We start from the raw sequence: 15,305 nt of genomic DNA, 5'->3' as shown, positions 1-15,305 counted from the left end.
ATATCATGTGCTATGTGCCACGGTACATCTAGTTTTGAGACCACTGAATACAATTTCTTTTATTTGTCAGACATAAATGACATCTCATAAATTAACCAAGTTAGTAGACAGTAAGAAAGAAGGAGAAAAAATTAGAAAAAAGAAGGTTAATAAGAGTCATGAACTTGACCAGTGAGTGTGAGAGCAGGATTCCGTCAAGAGCTTATGAATAGTGCCATTTGAAGTCCGCCTGTATAGAGGCCCTAGATTACAACAAGACACACTGTAAATGACATTTTAAGAGAGGAAAGAAAAAGTGGCTCATTTATTTATGCCTAGACAGGTCTGATAGGTCATAGGCCTACATTTATTGTCAGGTGAATATTCTATTTTATGTCTTAAAGTCCAGTTCTTATAAAATCCATGTAGCTTTTCAGTTTTTTCTGATTGCTTAAACACATTTTTTGTAACTATGGCTTTTTTTGCAAAACTCTACACACAAATAGGAAAACCTTTCACCCAATCAGCAAAACATTGTAGTTCTCTTGCAAAAGCTAACACACCTTGTTTAACTCTTCACACCTTCGTAAAATGATGTTTTCATATCAAACCGTAAACACAAGCCATTACAATAACAAGCACACAATGTGCCAACTACACACTGATGGTCTGAATAAAAAACACATCTGGCTTTTGCTTTCTCTGTGCACAAGGTAGACTATGTCAGTTTGAGGTCATACTTTTGTCATAGTTCTGTAAACATACAGGGATCCAAACTTCAAGTATTGGTGTTTATTTACACATATCAAAACAAACACAAGTGTGTTTTTCCAAGTCAAAACACAAAATAGCAATTTCACTGAGACAAAACAAATCAGTCTACGGGTCGGGTCGTCTCTCTCAAAATTCCATCTACATCACATGCAATGTCCTAGTCCAAGGCACCAGGAAAAATATATTCTGGAATGACGTATCCAGGCCTGACATGACAATTATCCCCACATGTAGACTTTTTTTTTTGTCTGTAAAAGGGCTATTTCTTTCTCTTCTCACTCTTCCTGTTCCCTCCATTGTACCCATTGTACATTACCTGTGGCTTATTTATAGTGCTTAGGCTGATTGCAAAGTGAACTAATTATCTAAAACAGTTTTCACATGAGAAAGTGTGCCAGAGAGTTGGCAAAATAGTATAAATAATAGCCATACATGTGTATGATTTGCCAGGAGTGTGTTGATAATTTGGAAATTGAGTGTAAAACAGTGAGTTGTGTTTACAGTTCCGCAAAAAGAGTGCTGTGCAGTGAATTGTGCCTACAGTTGTGCAAAGTGTGTGTTACAAAATTGCAAACTGAGTGCAAAGCAGTGTTTGTGCTTTTAGTTTTACGAACTCAGTGAGTGGTTTTGCTATAAGATAGATAGATAGATAGATAGATACTTTATTGATCCCTAAGGGAAATTCAAGCAAGTATTATATATTAATAAGTATAAGTATTAATAGTTTTAGAAATTGTGCAAATCACAGTTATGTTTAAGCATTCAGAAAAAACTGTAATAGCCCATAACGGCAAATCTGACCTATAGGGCCTATTCTTACAGTTTTTTCTGATTGCTTAAGCACATTTTTTGTAACTATGGCTTTTTTTGCAAAACTCTACACACAAATGGCAAAACCTCTCACCCAATCAGCAAAACATTGTAGTTCTCTTGCAAAAGCTAACACACCTTGCTTAACTCTTCACACCTTCGTAAAAATGGTGTTTTCGTATCTAACAGTAAACACAAGCCATCACAATAGTAAGAACACAATGTGCCAACAACACACTGATGGTATGAATAAAAAACACATCTGGCTTTTGCTTTCTCTGTGCACAAGGTAGACTATGTCAGTTTGAGGTCATACTTTTGTCATAGTTCTGTAAACATACAGGGATCCAAACTTCAAGTATTAGTGTTTATTTACACACATCAAAACAAACACAAGTGTGTTTTTCCAAGTCAAAACACAAAATAGCATTTCACTGAGACAAAACAAATCAGTCTACATCGGGTCGTCTCTCTCAAAATTCTGTCTACATCACATGCAATGTCCTAGTCCAAGGCACCGGGAAAAATATATTCTGGAATGCCGTATCCAGGCCTGACATGACAATATCCCCACATGTAGACTGTTTTTTTGTCTGTTTTTTTCTCTTCTCACTCTTCCTGCTCACTCCATCGTACCCATTGTACATTACCTGTGGCTTATTTATAGTGCTTAGGCTGATTGCAAAGTGAACTAATTATCTAAAACAGTTTTCACATGAGAAAGTGTGCCAGAGAGTTGGCAAAATAGTGTAAATAATAGCCATTGTGCCTACAGTTGTGCAAAGTGTGTGTTACAAAATTGCAAACTGAGTGCAAAGCAGTGTTTGTGCTTTTAGTTTTGCGAACTCAGTGAGTGGTTTTGCCATTTGTGTGTAGAGTTTTGTAAAAAAAGCCATAGTTACAAAAAATGTGTTTAAGCATTCAGAAAAAACTGTAAAACAGTGCAATTGGAATATTTTACTTGTTAGCCTACATGCCAGGGGATGCAGTCTGCTGGTTAGGGTGTTGGTGGGGCTGTTGAGCTTGCTGCTAGCTGGTTGGTAGGGTAATTGTGATACCTGCAAAGGTGCTTTTGGAGTAACCAAATTTGAATCTTGTGTGACATGGCATTCTTGAGATATCATACTCAAGGTGTTTTTGACCTTGACATTTGACCTTCAACCTCCAACTTCAACTCACTTAATCTTTGAGTCCATAAAAACACTCGTACCAAATTTGAAGCATGTACGTCAAGCCGTTCTGGAGATATAATGCTAAATGCATGAGATATGGCTGGGACTTTTATTTTGACACACAGGAAACACTTTAACAGGATGTGTAGTTCAGGTAGAGCTAGATTGTATGCTTAGAAGCTGAGACAGTTGAATTCTTCACAGGTGACACCTGTGCCAGTGTTCTGATTAGCCTGGGAACTGCTCTGAGAACTACTTAACGAGCGCAGCTGGCTCTATTATGACATCACAGCCCCCATTCAAGTCTATGGGGGAAAAATACACTTTTAATTAGAAATATCTCAAAAAGTATAAACTGGAATCCATGCATCCATGCATAAATAGTCTTGTAAGTAAACTACCAGTGCTTTTTCAAAGTTCTCAATGTCTCGTTTTAAAGGTGCCATGTGTAATGTCCACCAAAAAATCAATTCATACTCCACATTCCATAAAAGATGGGGGCAGTATACCTCCAGAAAGTGAGATGGTCTACCCTAGAGTAACAACCGGGAAACGTGTCTTGCAGTTTGGCTGGCGGTTATGTTGCCCGCATACCGCCTTCCATGGCCGAAACTGGTATTATGACACCTGTCGGGCTGTGGCTAGTAATTTAGCATGCTAATTCAGGTTGATATCTCTGCAGCACTATACCTTGTCATTTTTTTAATGAAATCATCGCCCTTATTTCTTCTCATTCTTTTGATGCGTGTAGCTCATTTTTTGGATATTTTTACCTCAATTCTTACACATGGCACCTTTAAATGTCAGGGCCCTCGGAAGTCTACCAATGAAGTGTGGAGATACATTGAGCCTCGTAAATGGTGTAAAACAGTGATTTATTTGCATGGCTAGCCCGATGCTGAAGCACCACCATTGAAAAAGCTGTTGGTAGCATCGGCTAACTAGTGCCAGATTTTGGAGTGCAGGGGACAAGCCGAGATGGGCTATGAGACATACGTTCACACTCGGTATCATGTTTCAACACACTTTAGGTCAAAGTCAAAGTCAAAAGTCAAAGTCTGCTTTATTGTCAATTTCTTCACATGTCAAGACATACAAAGAGATCGAAATTGCGTTTCCTACTATCCCACGGTGGAGACAAGACATATTTTACCAATTAGGTCCACAGACAAACATAACATTCAAGTAAACAATATAAAAAGTAAAAATAAGAAGGCACATACAATGAAGAAATAAGAGCAGCAAAATTTGGTAGAAATTGTGCAATTGTGCATACAGTAGACAGTCAATATAATAGTGCAAAAGTCAGGCCAATAAATGGCTGAGGTAGTTTTGTTTGACCTAAGTATGCAAGTGGCATAGTGGTGCAAGTTATGTAAGAGCAGCAGAAGTGTGTTCAGAAGTGTTCAGGACAACAGGACAACAACAAAGTGTGCAAGTGTACAAGTGGAGTAGTGCAAGGCAGCCATTTTGGGTCTAAAAGTCCAGGATGTTATGTAGCTGAGGGTGGAGGGGGGAGAGAGTTCAGGATCCTAACAGCCTGGTGTATGAAGCTGTTGGTGAGTCTGGTGGTGCGGGAGCGCAGGCTTCTGTACCTCTTCCCAGAGGGCAGTAGATCAAACAAATTGTGAGCGGGGTGACTTGCATCACTCACAATTTTGGTCGCCTTGCGGGTGAGGTGGGAGGTGTAAATGTCCTTCAGGGAGGGGAGAGAAGCACCAATAATCCTTCCACCTGTGTTCACTATGCGCTGCAGGGCTTTCCTGTTGTATTCAGTGCAGCTTCCGCCCCACACAGCGATACAGCTGGAGAGGATGCTCTCAATGGTGCCTCGGTAGAATGTGGTCATGATGGCTGGTGGAGCACTTGCTCGCCTGAATTTCCGCAGGAAGTACAGGCGGCGCTGAGCTTTCTTCGCCAGTGATGCAGTGTTGGTGGTCCAGGAGAGGTCTTCACTGATGTGCACCCCCAGGAATTTGGTGCTATAGGGTACCAGGTCAATATCACACCGGAATTCTCCTTTAACTTTTGATTCGCTCACAGAATCCTGGCTCTGAGCCAAAATGCGAGGGGTGGGGCCCGGTATGCCAGATGGCCAGTCCGCCCATGACACTGGCCTTTCAAATTGCATTTCAATTTTATATACAATGATAAAAGACATGTCTCTGACCAATAAAATGATTGGTAGAAGTGGGTGTGGCCTTTGACCAAAGGCTGGAGCAACCCTTTCAGGAAGCAACACTGCATGGATCAGAGCGCCAACAATAGGTAAGAACAATATCAAGTTTTAACATGTTTAAACTGAAATAAATGTATAAACAAAATATATATATGTGCATAAATATGTAAAGAAGTTTTCATTTATTTACAAAAACAGGGTTTTTTTGTCTGTTGCAACAGTATGCAGTTAGACCACTTTTGTTTAAAGCCATTATTCAAAAGCAGTGATTCTCAATTCCGGTCTCATGGACCCCCTATCCTGCATGTTTCAGATGCCCCCTGCTCCAACACACCTGATACAAATAATCAGCTTATTATCAAACAGCTGCAGCATTTGATAACCAGTTTTGAGGGCATTGAGTGATGATCTGTGGTCTGCCTGTGGTTGAAGGTGAAGAGGCTGATGACATATATGAGGAGGATGTTCCATACTTACCCCGCTTTAACCTCTCTGCTACAAATTCTTCAGTAATTTCTCTTCGTTGCTGTGGCCATTTATTCTTTATTCTTTCAAAGATAGCCCCTTGAGATGTACCATCTCATTTTCGAGGGGTCCTACATTTATGATCCGATCATCAACATACCCAACTCAAGCCCTACTCCAGAAACACACCGGCAAGATTTCAGACATCTCAGAGTCAATTCAGGTGAGGCTACAACATAACCCCAAGTAGTCTGTGAGTTGGAGAACAACTTACAAAGACTAAAACAAAATTCAGACATAGCCTACAATATAAGTCAAACACACACATTAAAACATGCATGCACATTCACACACAAACACAGTCAGTTGATTGTTGGATTAAATGTTGAGTGTGAAAATGAACTATGTTTTTTCTATAAATCAGTAGCCTAAATAAAAAAAAATAGATATTAACTTTTTGCATAACTTGCTTTGTCCCAATTTCCCAATTTCACTACACAACTACATAGAGAAAACCTTGACGTTTTTACCCTTGCGGCGTAAATTTTTTGGGTCATAAAAATAAAATAAAATAAAATAAAAAGTCATGCCATAGGTTTAAGTTAGAGACATTGAACATTGTTTGTAACCAGGAACCCTACCCTGCAGCGGGTAGGCCTGTCACGGTTTATGCAAACCCTACCATTCATTATCCCAATATAGGCCAACAGAATGCTGAATCATGTTGTATCAGCGTTAGACACAAGCAAGTCCAGCGAGTTAAGTAAGTAGCCTATAAGGACCGGAGAATAGCCGGTCTGCTATCGGACCGGCTTCTGTCAGCCAGAAGAAAGGTAGACGTAGCCTATTATTATTATTTTGTTGTGTTTAAAAATGAGTAGGAACCTGGACCTGGGTCATACAATTGCATAGCCTATGTGTGCAGGCAGATGTGCCTTCATCAGAACACCGTGCAGTAGTAGCCTAAATGTTCTGGTCGACCCGCCAAGCCGCCGTTGTTATTACAAATAATTTTACCGAATCTGTATTTTTCCACCATTTATGATAGGCTACTAATATGATTGTTCACTGATGCATTGCTACTTGTTCGTGATAACGTCTAACTGAAATTATGGTGCCTCTGACTTCGGCTACTTAGGCTACTAGATGCTTGAACGCAACCCAAATAATCTTGCGTAGCTTTATCCTGTTGGCAGTAGTGGATGCTTCGTGCTTCAGTCGTTGCCAAACGATGGACCCTCGAGCAATGGTTGTCCGATTGATTTGTAAGAGCGCCTTTCAAGTTGCGAACATCAAAGCCTTCGCGGCTGTTCGAGCGTCCAGGTGTAATAGTTACGTTACATCATTTCGAAGCTATAACGTTGCAGCTGGTAGACCTACTTTATATCGGTTAAGTAAACTCTGGTTCACCCGGACATTGGGATCCTATAGTACTCTTCAGCCAGGTATGCAGGTTTGTAGATAGACATGTTTTTTATGCCGTGTGCTGTTCTGCATTTCTTAAATGTATCTTGTGATGGTTTGCAGATAAAGGAAAAATGGCCAACTCAAATGACTCGACGGAGATCACGGAAGTGGTGTGTCTGGAGTCAGACCTGCAGGATGGACAGTATGTCATGATCCCTCATGGTTGTCTGTGTGTAGTGTATGCATGTGAAAGTGAAAGAAAAGTGAAGAATACACATTTGTTTCTCTTTTCTCTCACAGGATGAAAGAAGTCGAAGTGGACAAGCATAAAATTCTGTTGGTCAAGAGCAAGGGCCAGTTCAGTGCAGTTGGCAGCCGTTGCTCTCACTATGGAGCTCCACTTATCATGGGTAGCCATAATTTAAATCCTGCAGTGTTTGTTTTTGACCATACTGTAGGCTAATACAAATATTTGGAGTATGCTCAGGGCTTGGCAGTGATTAATTATGGTGAATGGGTTACAGGTCAGCACCAAAAGATTGGGCTTTATAGTGTTTGCTCTAACAATGTGACCACATAGGAGGCTTATGATTTGATAAAGCTCATCTCGCAGTCTAACCATATAGTTTGGACTAGTTTATACTATTGTTCATCTCACCTTATGTCTGGATAAACAATTACAGGGCAAATGTCAGGTTAAAAAAAATCATTAATATTAATTAATGTGTGCACAAATAAATGAAGATATACATATTTTCAAAAGTATTAGGCCTACTCTAAATGCACTACGACAACATTTACAGCCAACAGTTCAAAACACAAATGAGGGATGATGTCATAAGAGGGAGTCATGCCAAGAAAGTACTTAAATATTAAATGTAAATATATATAAGTATATGCAAATATGTAGGGTTTTGAGGCTCTTATGCTCTTTAATGCTCTATAATGCTCTTTAAGATATCAATGCTTTTGGACATTAATATTGTATAAAAGGAATGCTCTTTTTGTTCAATAACAATGCAATACTTTGCACACTCTGTGGGTTCAAGAGAAAAAAAGAAGGTCTATGAAGGTCTATATTGAGAGGCAGGCTCTGTAAGGGACCCATTGGAGGATATAATTGCACACTCTCTTTGACGTTTGCATATATTATTTACTTATTTAAGCCTTTTTCTATACCAAGGAGCAATCATATGAGTAAGTGAGCAATCACAGTTGCTACAGTGTTCATTTGTAAAATCTTTGCAGGGACTCTGTTGGGGGACAGAGTGAGATGTCCTATTCATGCAGCTTGCTTCAATGTGAAGACTGGAGATATTGAAGAATATCCTGGCCTTGACTGTCTACCCACTTACAAGGTACACTACCCGAAATCACCAGCGCATGGATTACATAGCTCATAGAATGAATGACAAAAAGTGAGAAAAATAATTACTTGATGAATCAATAAATGATGTTCATATCAATTTGTTTATGTTTATATATTCTTCTTTTTTTCAAATAGGTAAAAATTGAGGATGGCAAAATATATGTCACTTTAAACACAAAGGTAAGTTCATGACTAAAACGTATTAGTCTTATCAGAAGTTATAAGGTTAAGAACCACTGGTGTTGAGCAAAAGGGTTTGCAAAATTGAACTTTGCAAAATGGAACTTCATGGAGTCATTGCTGTATAACTTAATGTGTTTGTGTGTGTGTCCCCTCTCCATGTTCTCAGGCAACCAAGCGCGTGAAAGAGATGTCCCACAGAGCACCTGAGGTCTGTCACACAGTGATGTTGATTGGAGGAGGTGAGTGGGCGATATCCTGTATGTATGTGAGTGTGTGGGGGGGGTCACTGAGACACCTATTCATTGGATTAGAACAGTAGTGTTAATTTCGTCAGACGAGACGAGAGGAAATATGTTCGTCAACGACCTTTTTTTTCATGACTAAGACGAGACGATGACGATACGGCAGTATTGTCCTGAAACACTGACTAAGACTATCTTAAGATGCATTATTGTTGACGAAAAAAGACTAAACTAAAATGTTTTGCATGAAATAAAAACTAAGATAAAATCTCTCTTCATTTTCATCTACAAAATGAGAAGACAGAATATCTAGCTGTTACGTTTTCAAAATATTCCGAATGAGTTCATACGCAACAGCTTTCCTGTAGGCTAGTCTACGTGCTGTTGCTGCAACCCTGTGGCTGCAACACGAAACTACATGGAACAAGAACACTGGAGATTTCTGCCAGAGTTAGCAAACTAACTACCTAAGCTTTATGCCACAATGCTACATACCCAGAAGTTGAAGCTTCTCTCATACAAATTAACATCCACCAGAATGTCCATACGAAAATGTTCATCATGTAATGTCAACTATTTAACTAGTTAGACTGATGATGCAAAGTTTGCTAGCAAGTAAGCTAATATGGAAAGTTCGCTAGCAAGTTAGCTATGGCTAAGATGGAGAGTCTGTTTGGGGAATGTGTTGTGTTTGGGCGCATATCGCCATCTAGCGAGGCGGAGTAAAACATTAATACTTTGGTCTACGACAGTGTTTTTCACACTTTTTCAGTTTCAGGACAACTTAACTAACCCTAGCTAAAAAAAAAAAAAGATTAGACCTACTTCAACAGTAGCCTATAATTAGTCTACACTATAGGCCTACTCACTGAACCACCTTGCTTATTGTCTTTGCACTTTGCTTATTGTGTGGATTCATACTGTATGATTTAAACTGGCATATCTTACATAGACAGTGTTGCAGAACTGTTTTTACATACAAGTTGGTTCAATATTGCAAACAACTCATCTATATTATATTTTACCACGTCTACTCGCAGACCACTTGGGATAGCTTGCAGACCACCAGTGATTCCCGGACCACACTTTGAGAAACACTGGTCTACGAATATGACAGTGGTCCAGTCAAATCTTTTACTGTCTATTGTCAAATCCCAGCCGAGCTATAACTGTAGCTCGACTTACAGTACCTGTGCATGTAAACATACTGACTGACAAAAAATCAGAATGAGTAATAACAGACGAGTAGCCCTGTGGACACACAATATTGTTGGAAAATTGAGATGTGTGAAACACTATTTGACTTAAATGGTAATCAGAAATAATTTGTTATAAAAAAAAAGACTAAAATGTGTTGACTAAAACTGACTAAGACTAAGATACCTTTAGTTTTCTTTTGACTAAAACTAGACTAAAATGACGAGACTTTTAGTCGACTAAAACTTGACTAACAAAAATGATATTTGAATGACTAAATATGACAAAGACTAAAAAGGACATTTCGTCACAAGACTAAGACTAAGACTAAATTAAAAATAGGTGACAAAATTAACACTATAGAACAGGGAACGAGTCAGTACGAGGGTGTAGGGTCGTTTGCACTGCAGGACAGTTACATACAAATATTTAGAAGCATCTTAAATTGTGAAATTATGCCAACAACAGACTGGTCTCCATCATAGGTCCTGCCTCTCTGGTTTGTGCTGAGACCCTCAGACAGAATAACTACAGTGGGAGAATCATCATTGTCACCAAAGACAACCTGCCACCCTTTGACAAGCCCAAGCTGAGTAAGGTAAAACCTGTGGCCACATGAAACATGGATTTCCACATATCGTTTCCAAGAGTAAATGAGAAAGAAACTGGTTGGTTTGCCTGGAAGGTATCAATGTCTGTATATTTGTTCTCAGGCTATGAATATCGAAAGAGAAAAAATCCTCCTGCGACCAAAAGAGTTCTTCCAGCAGCATGACATCGAGATGTGGATGGAAAAAGCGGTAAGCCACCAAAGCTCTTATATTCAAGTATTTAGGCTTAGATCTTCAAGTTCTTGGTCAATAAACCACTGTAGGACATGTGGAGTGCATCAGGTGGAGTGCATATCAGGTTTTTTTCCCTGTTTTTTTTTTTGTAACAGGTGCTTTCTGTGAACACTGAGGCAAAGACAGTGACTATGGATGACAACACAGTGCAGCAATACAACCAGCTGCTGATAGCCACTGGCTGCAGGTCAGTGTTTAAACAGGATCTCACTCGACAATATGCACTGTATTAAGGAGATTCATTACGAAGATAGCTTACCCCTGTGTGTGCTCCTCAGAGCAAGGCGAATGGCATGTCCTGGGGCAGACCTGGAGAATGTGAGACTACTGGAGAGCTTTAATGATGCTCAAGACATACATAACTTGTGTGCTGGCAAGAAGACTGTCGTAGTGGGGACCTCATTCATAGGTAAAAGCAGATGTTACTTAATACTTAATACTTTATACTTAATACTTGACCAATGGCTGTAACCCTATTACTTCAACCTATTCTTGCACTGATATTGTTTTTTATATTACTTTGTCTACATTATTCTCTTATATGTCCATATTTATTGTATGCTGGTCTCTAGAAGTTATTCTTGTACTGTTGCACTTACTTATTTGCACCATCACACTCACTCTCATAGAGCACCTTACCATGCATACAGAATTACAGTCTCAGTCCCTGCCCTGTCACTGCAAGCGCCTCATGCTTGATCATCCTTAAGCACACTATGTGGATATTTGATTTAGTTTATTTAGTATAGTATTTTGTATTTTAGTATTTTTTTAATCTTCTACTGTCTCTATTGTGCAGTGGAGTTTTTTTATATTTATATACCGGTACTTATTACTTTTTCTGCTGTAAGTGCATGTTGTGTGTGATGTCTATATGCCACTGAGACCTTGCATTTCCCATTGGGGATCAATAACTATCTATCTATCTATCTATCTATCTATCTATCTATGTTAGTTATTTGTCTAGACAATTACTCTGTATTGGGTTTTGTGCATTTTTATTAGTTTAAGGCATTTTATTTAATTGTACTACTTGTAGCCATGCTTACGTGTTTGCTTGTTGTGTAGGCATGGAGGTGGCAGCCTATTTGTCAGATAAAGCTGCCAGCGTGTCTGTTATTGGAAGGTCTGAATATCCGTACCAGTTGTCGCTGGGACCAGAGATTGGCAAAATGACCATGCAGGTAAGAAACTCTGTTGTATTCTTGTAGTGTTGGCTTTTAGAATAGATTTGACTGAAAATTGGCATAATGGTTACTATCAGTTCAATGAATTACCTTTTTTTTCCCATGAAAGATGTTGGAGGAGAAAAATGTGAAGTTCTACATGAATGACAATGTTGCTGAGATATTGGGAGAGAATGGAAAGGTAACAGAACGTTGTTGCAAACATTGCTTGCCATAATACAATCAAACATCATATATTTTTAGGCTGACAGTCAGGCAGTAATAATATATTGTGAAATATATTAATAGGTCAAAGAAGTTCTGTTGCAAAATGGAGGACGCCTAGAGGCAGATGCTGTGGTCTTTGGAATAGGTATAGTACAGTCCCTGATTATTTAGAGTATGTATCTATTTGGAGTATAGTGCCATAAAAATAGGCTATGGTCTTAATGGTCTTCAGCATCACCTTACTGGCATGGTGTGTCATATGGTTGTTATTTTTATCTGTCTGTAATAATGTAGTAATGCATTGTAAGCTGTTGTGCATTTTTCTTAGGTGTCTTGCCCAATTCAGATTTTCTAAAAGGAAGCAAGATCAAAACGGACCAAAGAAATAACATCATTGTTGATAAGGTGAGCCTTAATTTAATTCAGAGAAGTGTCTAAAGTGTTGGCTGTTTGTAAGTGGATTTGAGTTTTGAACATTATTACCCTCTCCCAGTGCATGAGGACCAATGTCCCAGATGTGTTCTCTGCCGGAGATGTGGTGTCGTTCCCTCTAGGTGTTCGTGGAGATGAGTTGGTCAACATTGGACACTGGCAGCTGGCACATGCTCATGGTAACGAACAACCACCGACCTCAGCCAGCGTTGATTTATAGTCAGCTAATGGGCTTGGTGGTGATGATCTGTGTTTTTATTACGCATTAATGACAGGCAGGATAGCAGCACTAGCCATGGTCAACAAACCAACTGAAATCAACTCGGTCCCTTTTTTCTGGACTGCGCTCTTGGGAAAGAGCATTCGATGCACAGGTGATCTTCAAAGTAGCTAGTAGCACTGCAGAGTACAATATCACTATATACTTGTTAGACCAATTCCTTCTGTATGTTTTGTTTGATATTTCTATAGGCTATGGGCATGGGTATACTGACATTGTGTTCAAAGGCAAAGTGGAAGAAAGGAAATTTCTAGCCTTTTACATGAAGTAAGACTTCACAACATGTGCACTATCATGAGTAAGGTAATCATCAAGGCTTAACATTTCACTGCTGCAGGTATCTCTCTCAGCCTCAATTGTTTTCAAATCTACAGGGACAATATCATGGTGGCAGCAGCCAGTCTGAACTTTGACCCCGCAGTCGGTCTCTTGTCCGAAATGATGGCAACTGGCAAAGTCATAACCAGAGCTCAGATTGAGTAAGTTTTGAATGAATTGAGTGTGTAAGTGCCCACACCCATACTGTAGGGCTCTGCCATATCCTATTACATAGTGATAACTCTTTCCAATTATATGAATTTCAACTATATCAATGTTTTTGGAGATGTGCAAGGCTAAAAATAGCTCTGCCATTCATCAATTGGGATTAAAAATCTACATTAAATATGTTCTGAACGTCTGCAAGCTCGGATGCAACGTGACGGTTCATTTAAACTTCGGCGAATTAATATACAAGTGTGATACAGCCATAAAAAATGCTTATTTCATAGGTGTGCAAATAACATACGGTTAATGGTCGTTCTAAATTACGTAGGACAATGGGAAATTCAACCAAGCAGTGGAATAATACACAATATTCAACTTCGCCTTGTGAAATATTGTATGGATCTTAAACAATGTTTTCTTTTGCCGTAGATCTGATGACCTGAGTTGGTTGCAGCTGCCATAGCCTCTTCTGTGCCCACTCCTCTGCTGGAATGGAAGTCGTCTTAGTGTGGACATCATCTCTCTTCTTTTTACTCAAGTGTCACATACAATAAATACTGTAACTTCTGTATTTCATACTTTTGGCCAAAGTTTGTATTTCCTTCTTCAGGCTATTGCAAGTGTAACAAATTTGGTTAATGGGCTTGACATTCTCAGGTAATGTTCCGTGTTTTATAGTGTGTATTTAATGTCTTTGAATGGGATATGAAACATACAAAGCCTGTTTAAATGAATTACCATTGCATTTACTTACTATGGTTTACTGTAGCAGAAACAAATGAAGTAATTTAATTTCATCAATGCAACAGGTGGCTAAAGCAAAGTCCTTTTAGGCAAGTCTCTCCACTCGGCGGGCATATTTTAACTCATTTTGGGCACTTATCGGCATCTATTTCTGGCAAAACTGTGCGTGTGTAAGGCTTCACGAATCACGACACACCAACCTCGCTCCAGCTGCGAGATCACAACACACGATTGGCACAATGTATTCACATGTCAACTTTCGACGGTGGAAGGGGCGGAATATGTATAGACGACTACCTCATTTGCGTTACGAACTATACATTTCTATGGGAGATAGAAATCCCCTAAATAGAAATTTAGCCTCATCTCTGGCTAAAGTCAGTAATTGTGCCTTGTATTGTATTGATGCCTTTTTGTGTCTTTATATACAAGTCACTATATGGAGTTCTCTAAATGACATGCTTTGGTTTAAGAACATGTATCTAGACAAACTTGAAATCATCTCAGGAAAGAACATTGGAATAAAGGAGGGGATTTGCTCAGGTTTTACAAATGACAGATTGGCAAACATTCAGATTACTCCCGAAGGCATGACATGCTTTTGCCAGGAGGGGGTTGTAGCTCTGATGTGACATGCAGTTAAATTTGATTGATGGTGTATGCCAGTGTTCTTCAAACATTCCTTTTTGAACGGTTTAAGTTTCATATTGCAGTGCTTTCTAGTGGCTGTCATAATACCCAATGGCCATTGTCTAGACTCTAAGGGATGGATGACTAGACTGTGGCTTAAAGCATGCATGCTTTAATAACAATGTGATTCACAAGTTGCCTTAAATAATGTTCTATATTGTGGTCTATATTGTGGTATTGTATATATTGTGGTTCATCCTGCATCCTGTAGGCCTATAGATTCTGTTTTTTTTTTTTATATAAACACCAGCAGTGTACAGTAGCCGATTATGGAATACTGTGTGCTGTTAACACAATAATAATTGCTATTTCTAACATTTTGATCAAGATATCACTTTTCCCCCCTGCTGCCAGACTTCCTATGACACTTTTATGTTTTATGACTCTTGTACGTTGTTGATGGGTTTATTTAATTGTATTTAAAATAAATAATATTTCCATCATCCATTATCATTGTCTGATTTGTCATTTTTTAAATTTAAACATTTTCCATTATATAAGTTGGCTCATCTTATAAATCTGTCACAACCAAATCTGTATGAGGACGTATACTAAATATCCTTTATTATTCCACCCTAACCCTCTGTAGTGTATAGCCTACCTACTGTATGTCAACCCTGTGCAGTTGCGTCACTGTCTTCCAGTATCCCATAAGCC

At 39.0% G+C, this 15,305-nt stretch overlaps 1 protein-coding gene across 4 annotated transcripts; it reads left to right on the top strand.

Moving 5' to 3' along the window:
• The first annotated feature begins 5,318 nt into the window (after positions 1 to 5,318).
• aifm4 (apoptosis inducing factor mitochondria associated 4) lies at positions 5,319 to 15,098 on the top strand. Of its 4 annotated transcripts, XM_042064495.1 has the most exons (20): positions 5,319 to 5,602; positions 6,082 to 6,142; positions 6,907 to 6,988; positions 7,087 to 7,196; positions 8,035 to 8,144; positions 8,291 to 8,335; positions 8,505 to 8,577; positions 10,263 to 10,375; positions 10,491 to 10,577; positions 10,718 to 10,809; positions 10,901 to 11,031; positions 11,691 to 11,806; positions 11,919 to 11,990; positions 12,098 to 12,161; positions 12,345 to 12,421; positions 12,510 to 12,627; positions 12,724 to 12,822; positions 12,920 to 12,995; positions 13,103 to 13,207; positions 13,644 to 15,098. In XM_042064495.1, exons 1-20 carry the CDS (start codon positions 5,519 to 5,521, stop codon positions 13,675 to 13,677), a joined length of 1,749 nt encoding a protein of 582 aa, XP_041920429.1. In that variant the 5' UTR covers positions 5,319 to 5,518; the 3' UTR covers positions 13,678 to 15,098. The 4 variants fall into 4 exon arrangements, with proteins under 4 accessions (XP_041920429.1, XP_041920430.1, XP_041920431.1 ...); XM_042064496.1 differs by lacking the exon at positions 6,082 to 6,142 and having other exon boundaries at positions 5,321 to 5,602; XM_042064497.1 differs by lacking the exon at positions 5,319 to 5,602 and having other exon boundaries at positions 6,093 to 6,212.
• The last annotated feature ends 207 nt before the right edge of the window (positions 15,099 to 15,305 follow it).

This window comes from Alosa sapidissima, chromosome 15 (assembly GCF_018492685.1).
Source record: "Alosa sapidissima isolate fAloSap1 chromosome 15, fAloSap1.pri, whole genome shotgun sequence".
In the NCBI taxonomy this organism is placed as follows: Eukaryota; Metazoa; Chordata; class Actinopteri; order Clupeiformes; family Clupeidae; genus Alosa; species Alosa sapidissima.
Note: the sequence above shows the minus strand (reverse complement) of the source record. Positions and strands in the feature narration are given on the sequence as shown.

Coding starts and splice junctions, on each gene's coding strand:
- aifm4 (XM_042064494.1), top strand. CDS start 6,611: ATGGACCCTCGAGCAATGGTTGTCCGATTGATTTGTAAGAGCGCCTTT. Junction 7,197..8,034: donor TGGAGCTCCACTTATCATGG/GTAGCCATAATT, acceptor AAATCTTTGCAG/GGACTCTGTTGGGGGACAGA. Junction 8,578..10,262: donor AGTGATGTTGATTGGAGGAG/GTGAGTGGGCGA, acceptor TCTCCATCATAG/GTCCTGCCTCTCTGGTTTGT.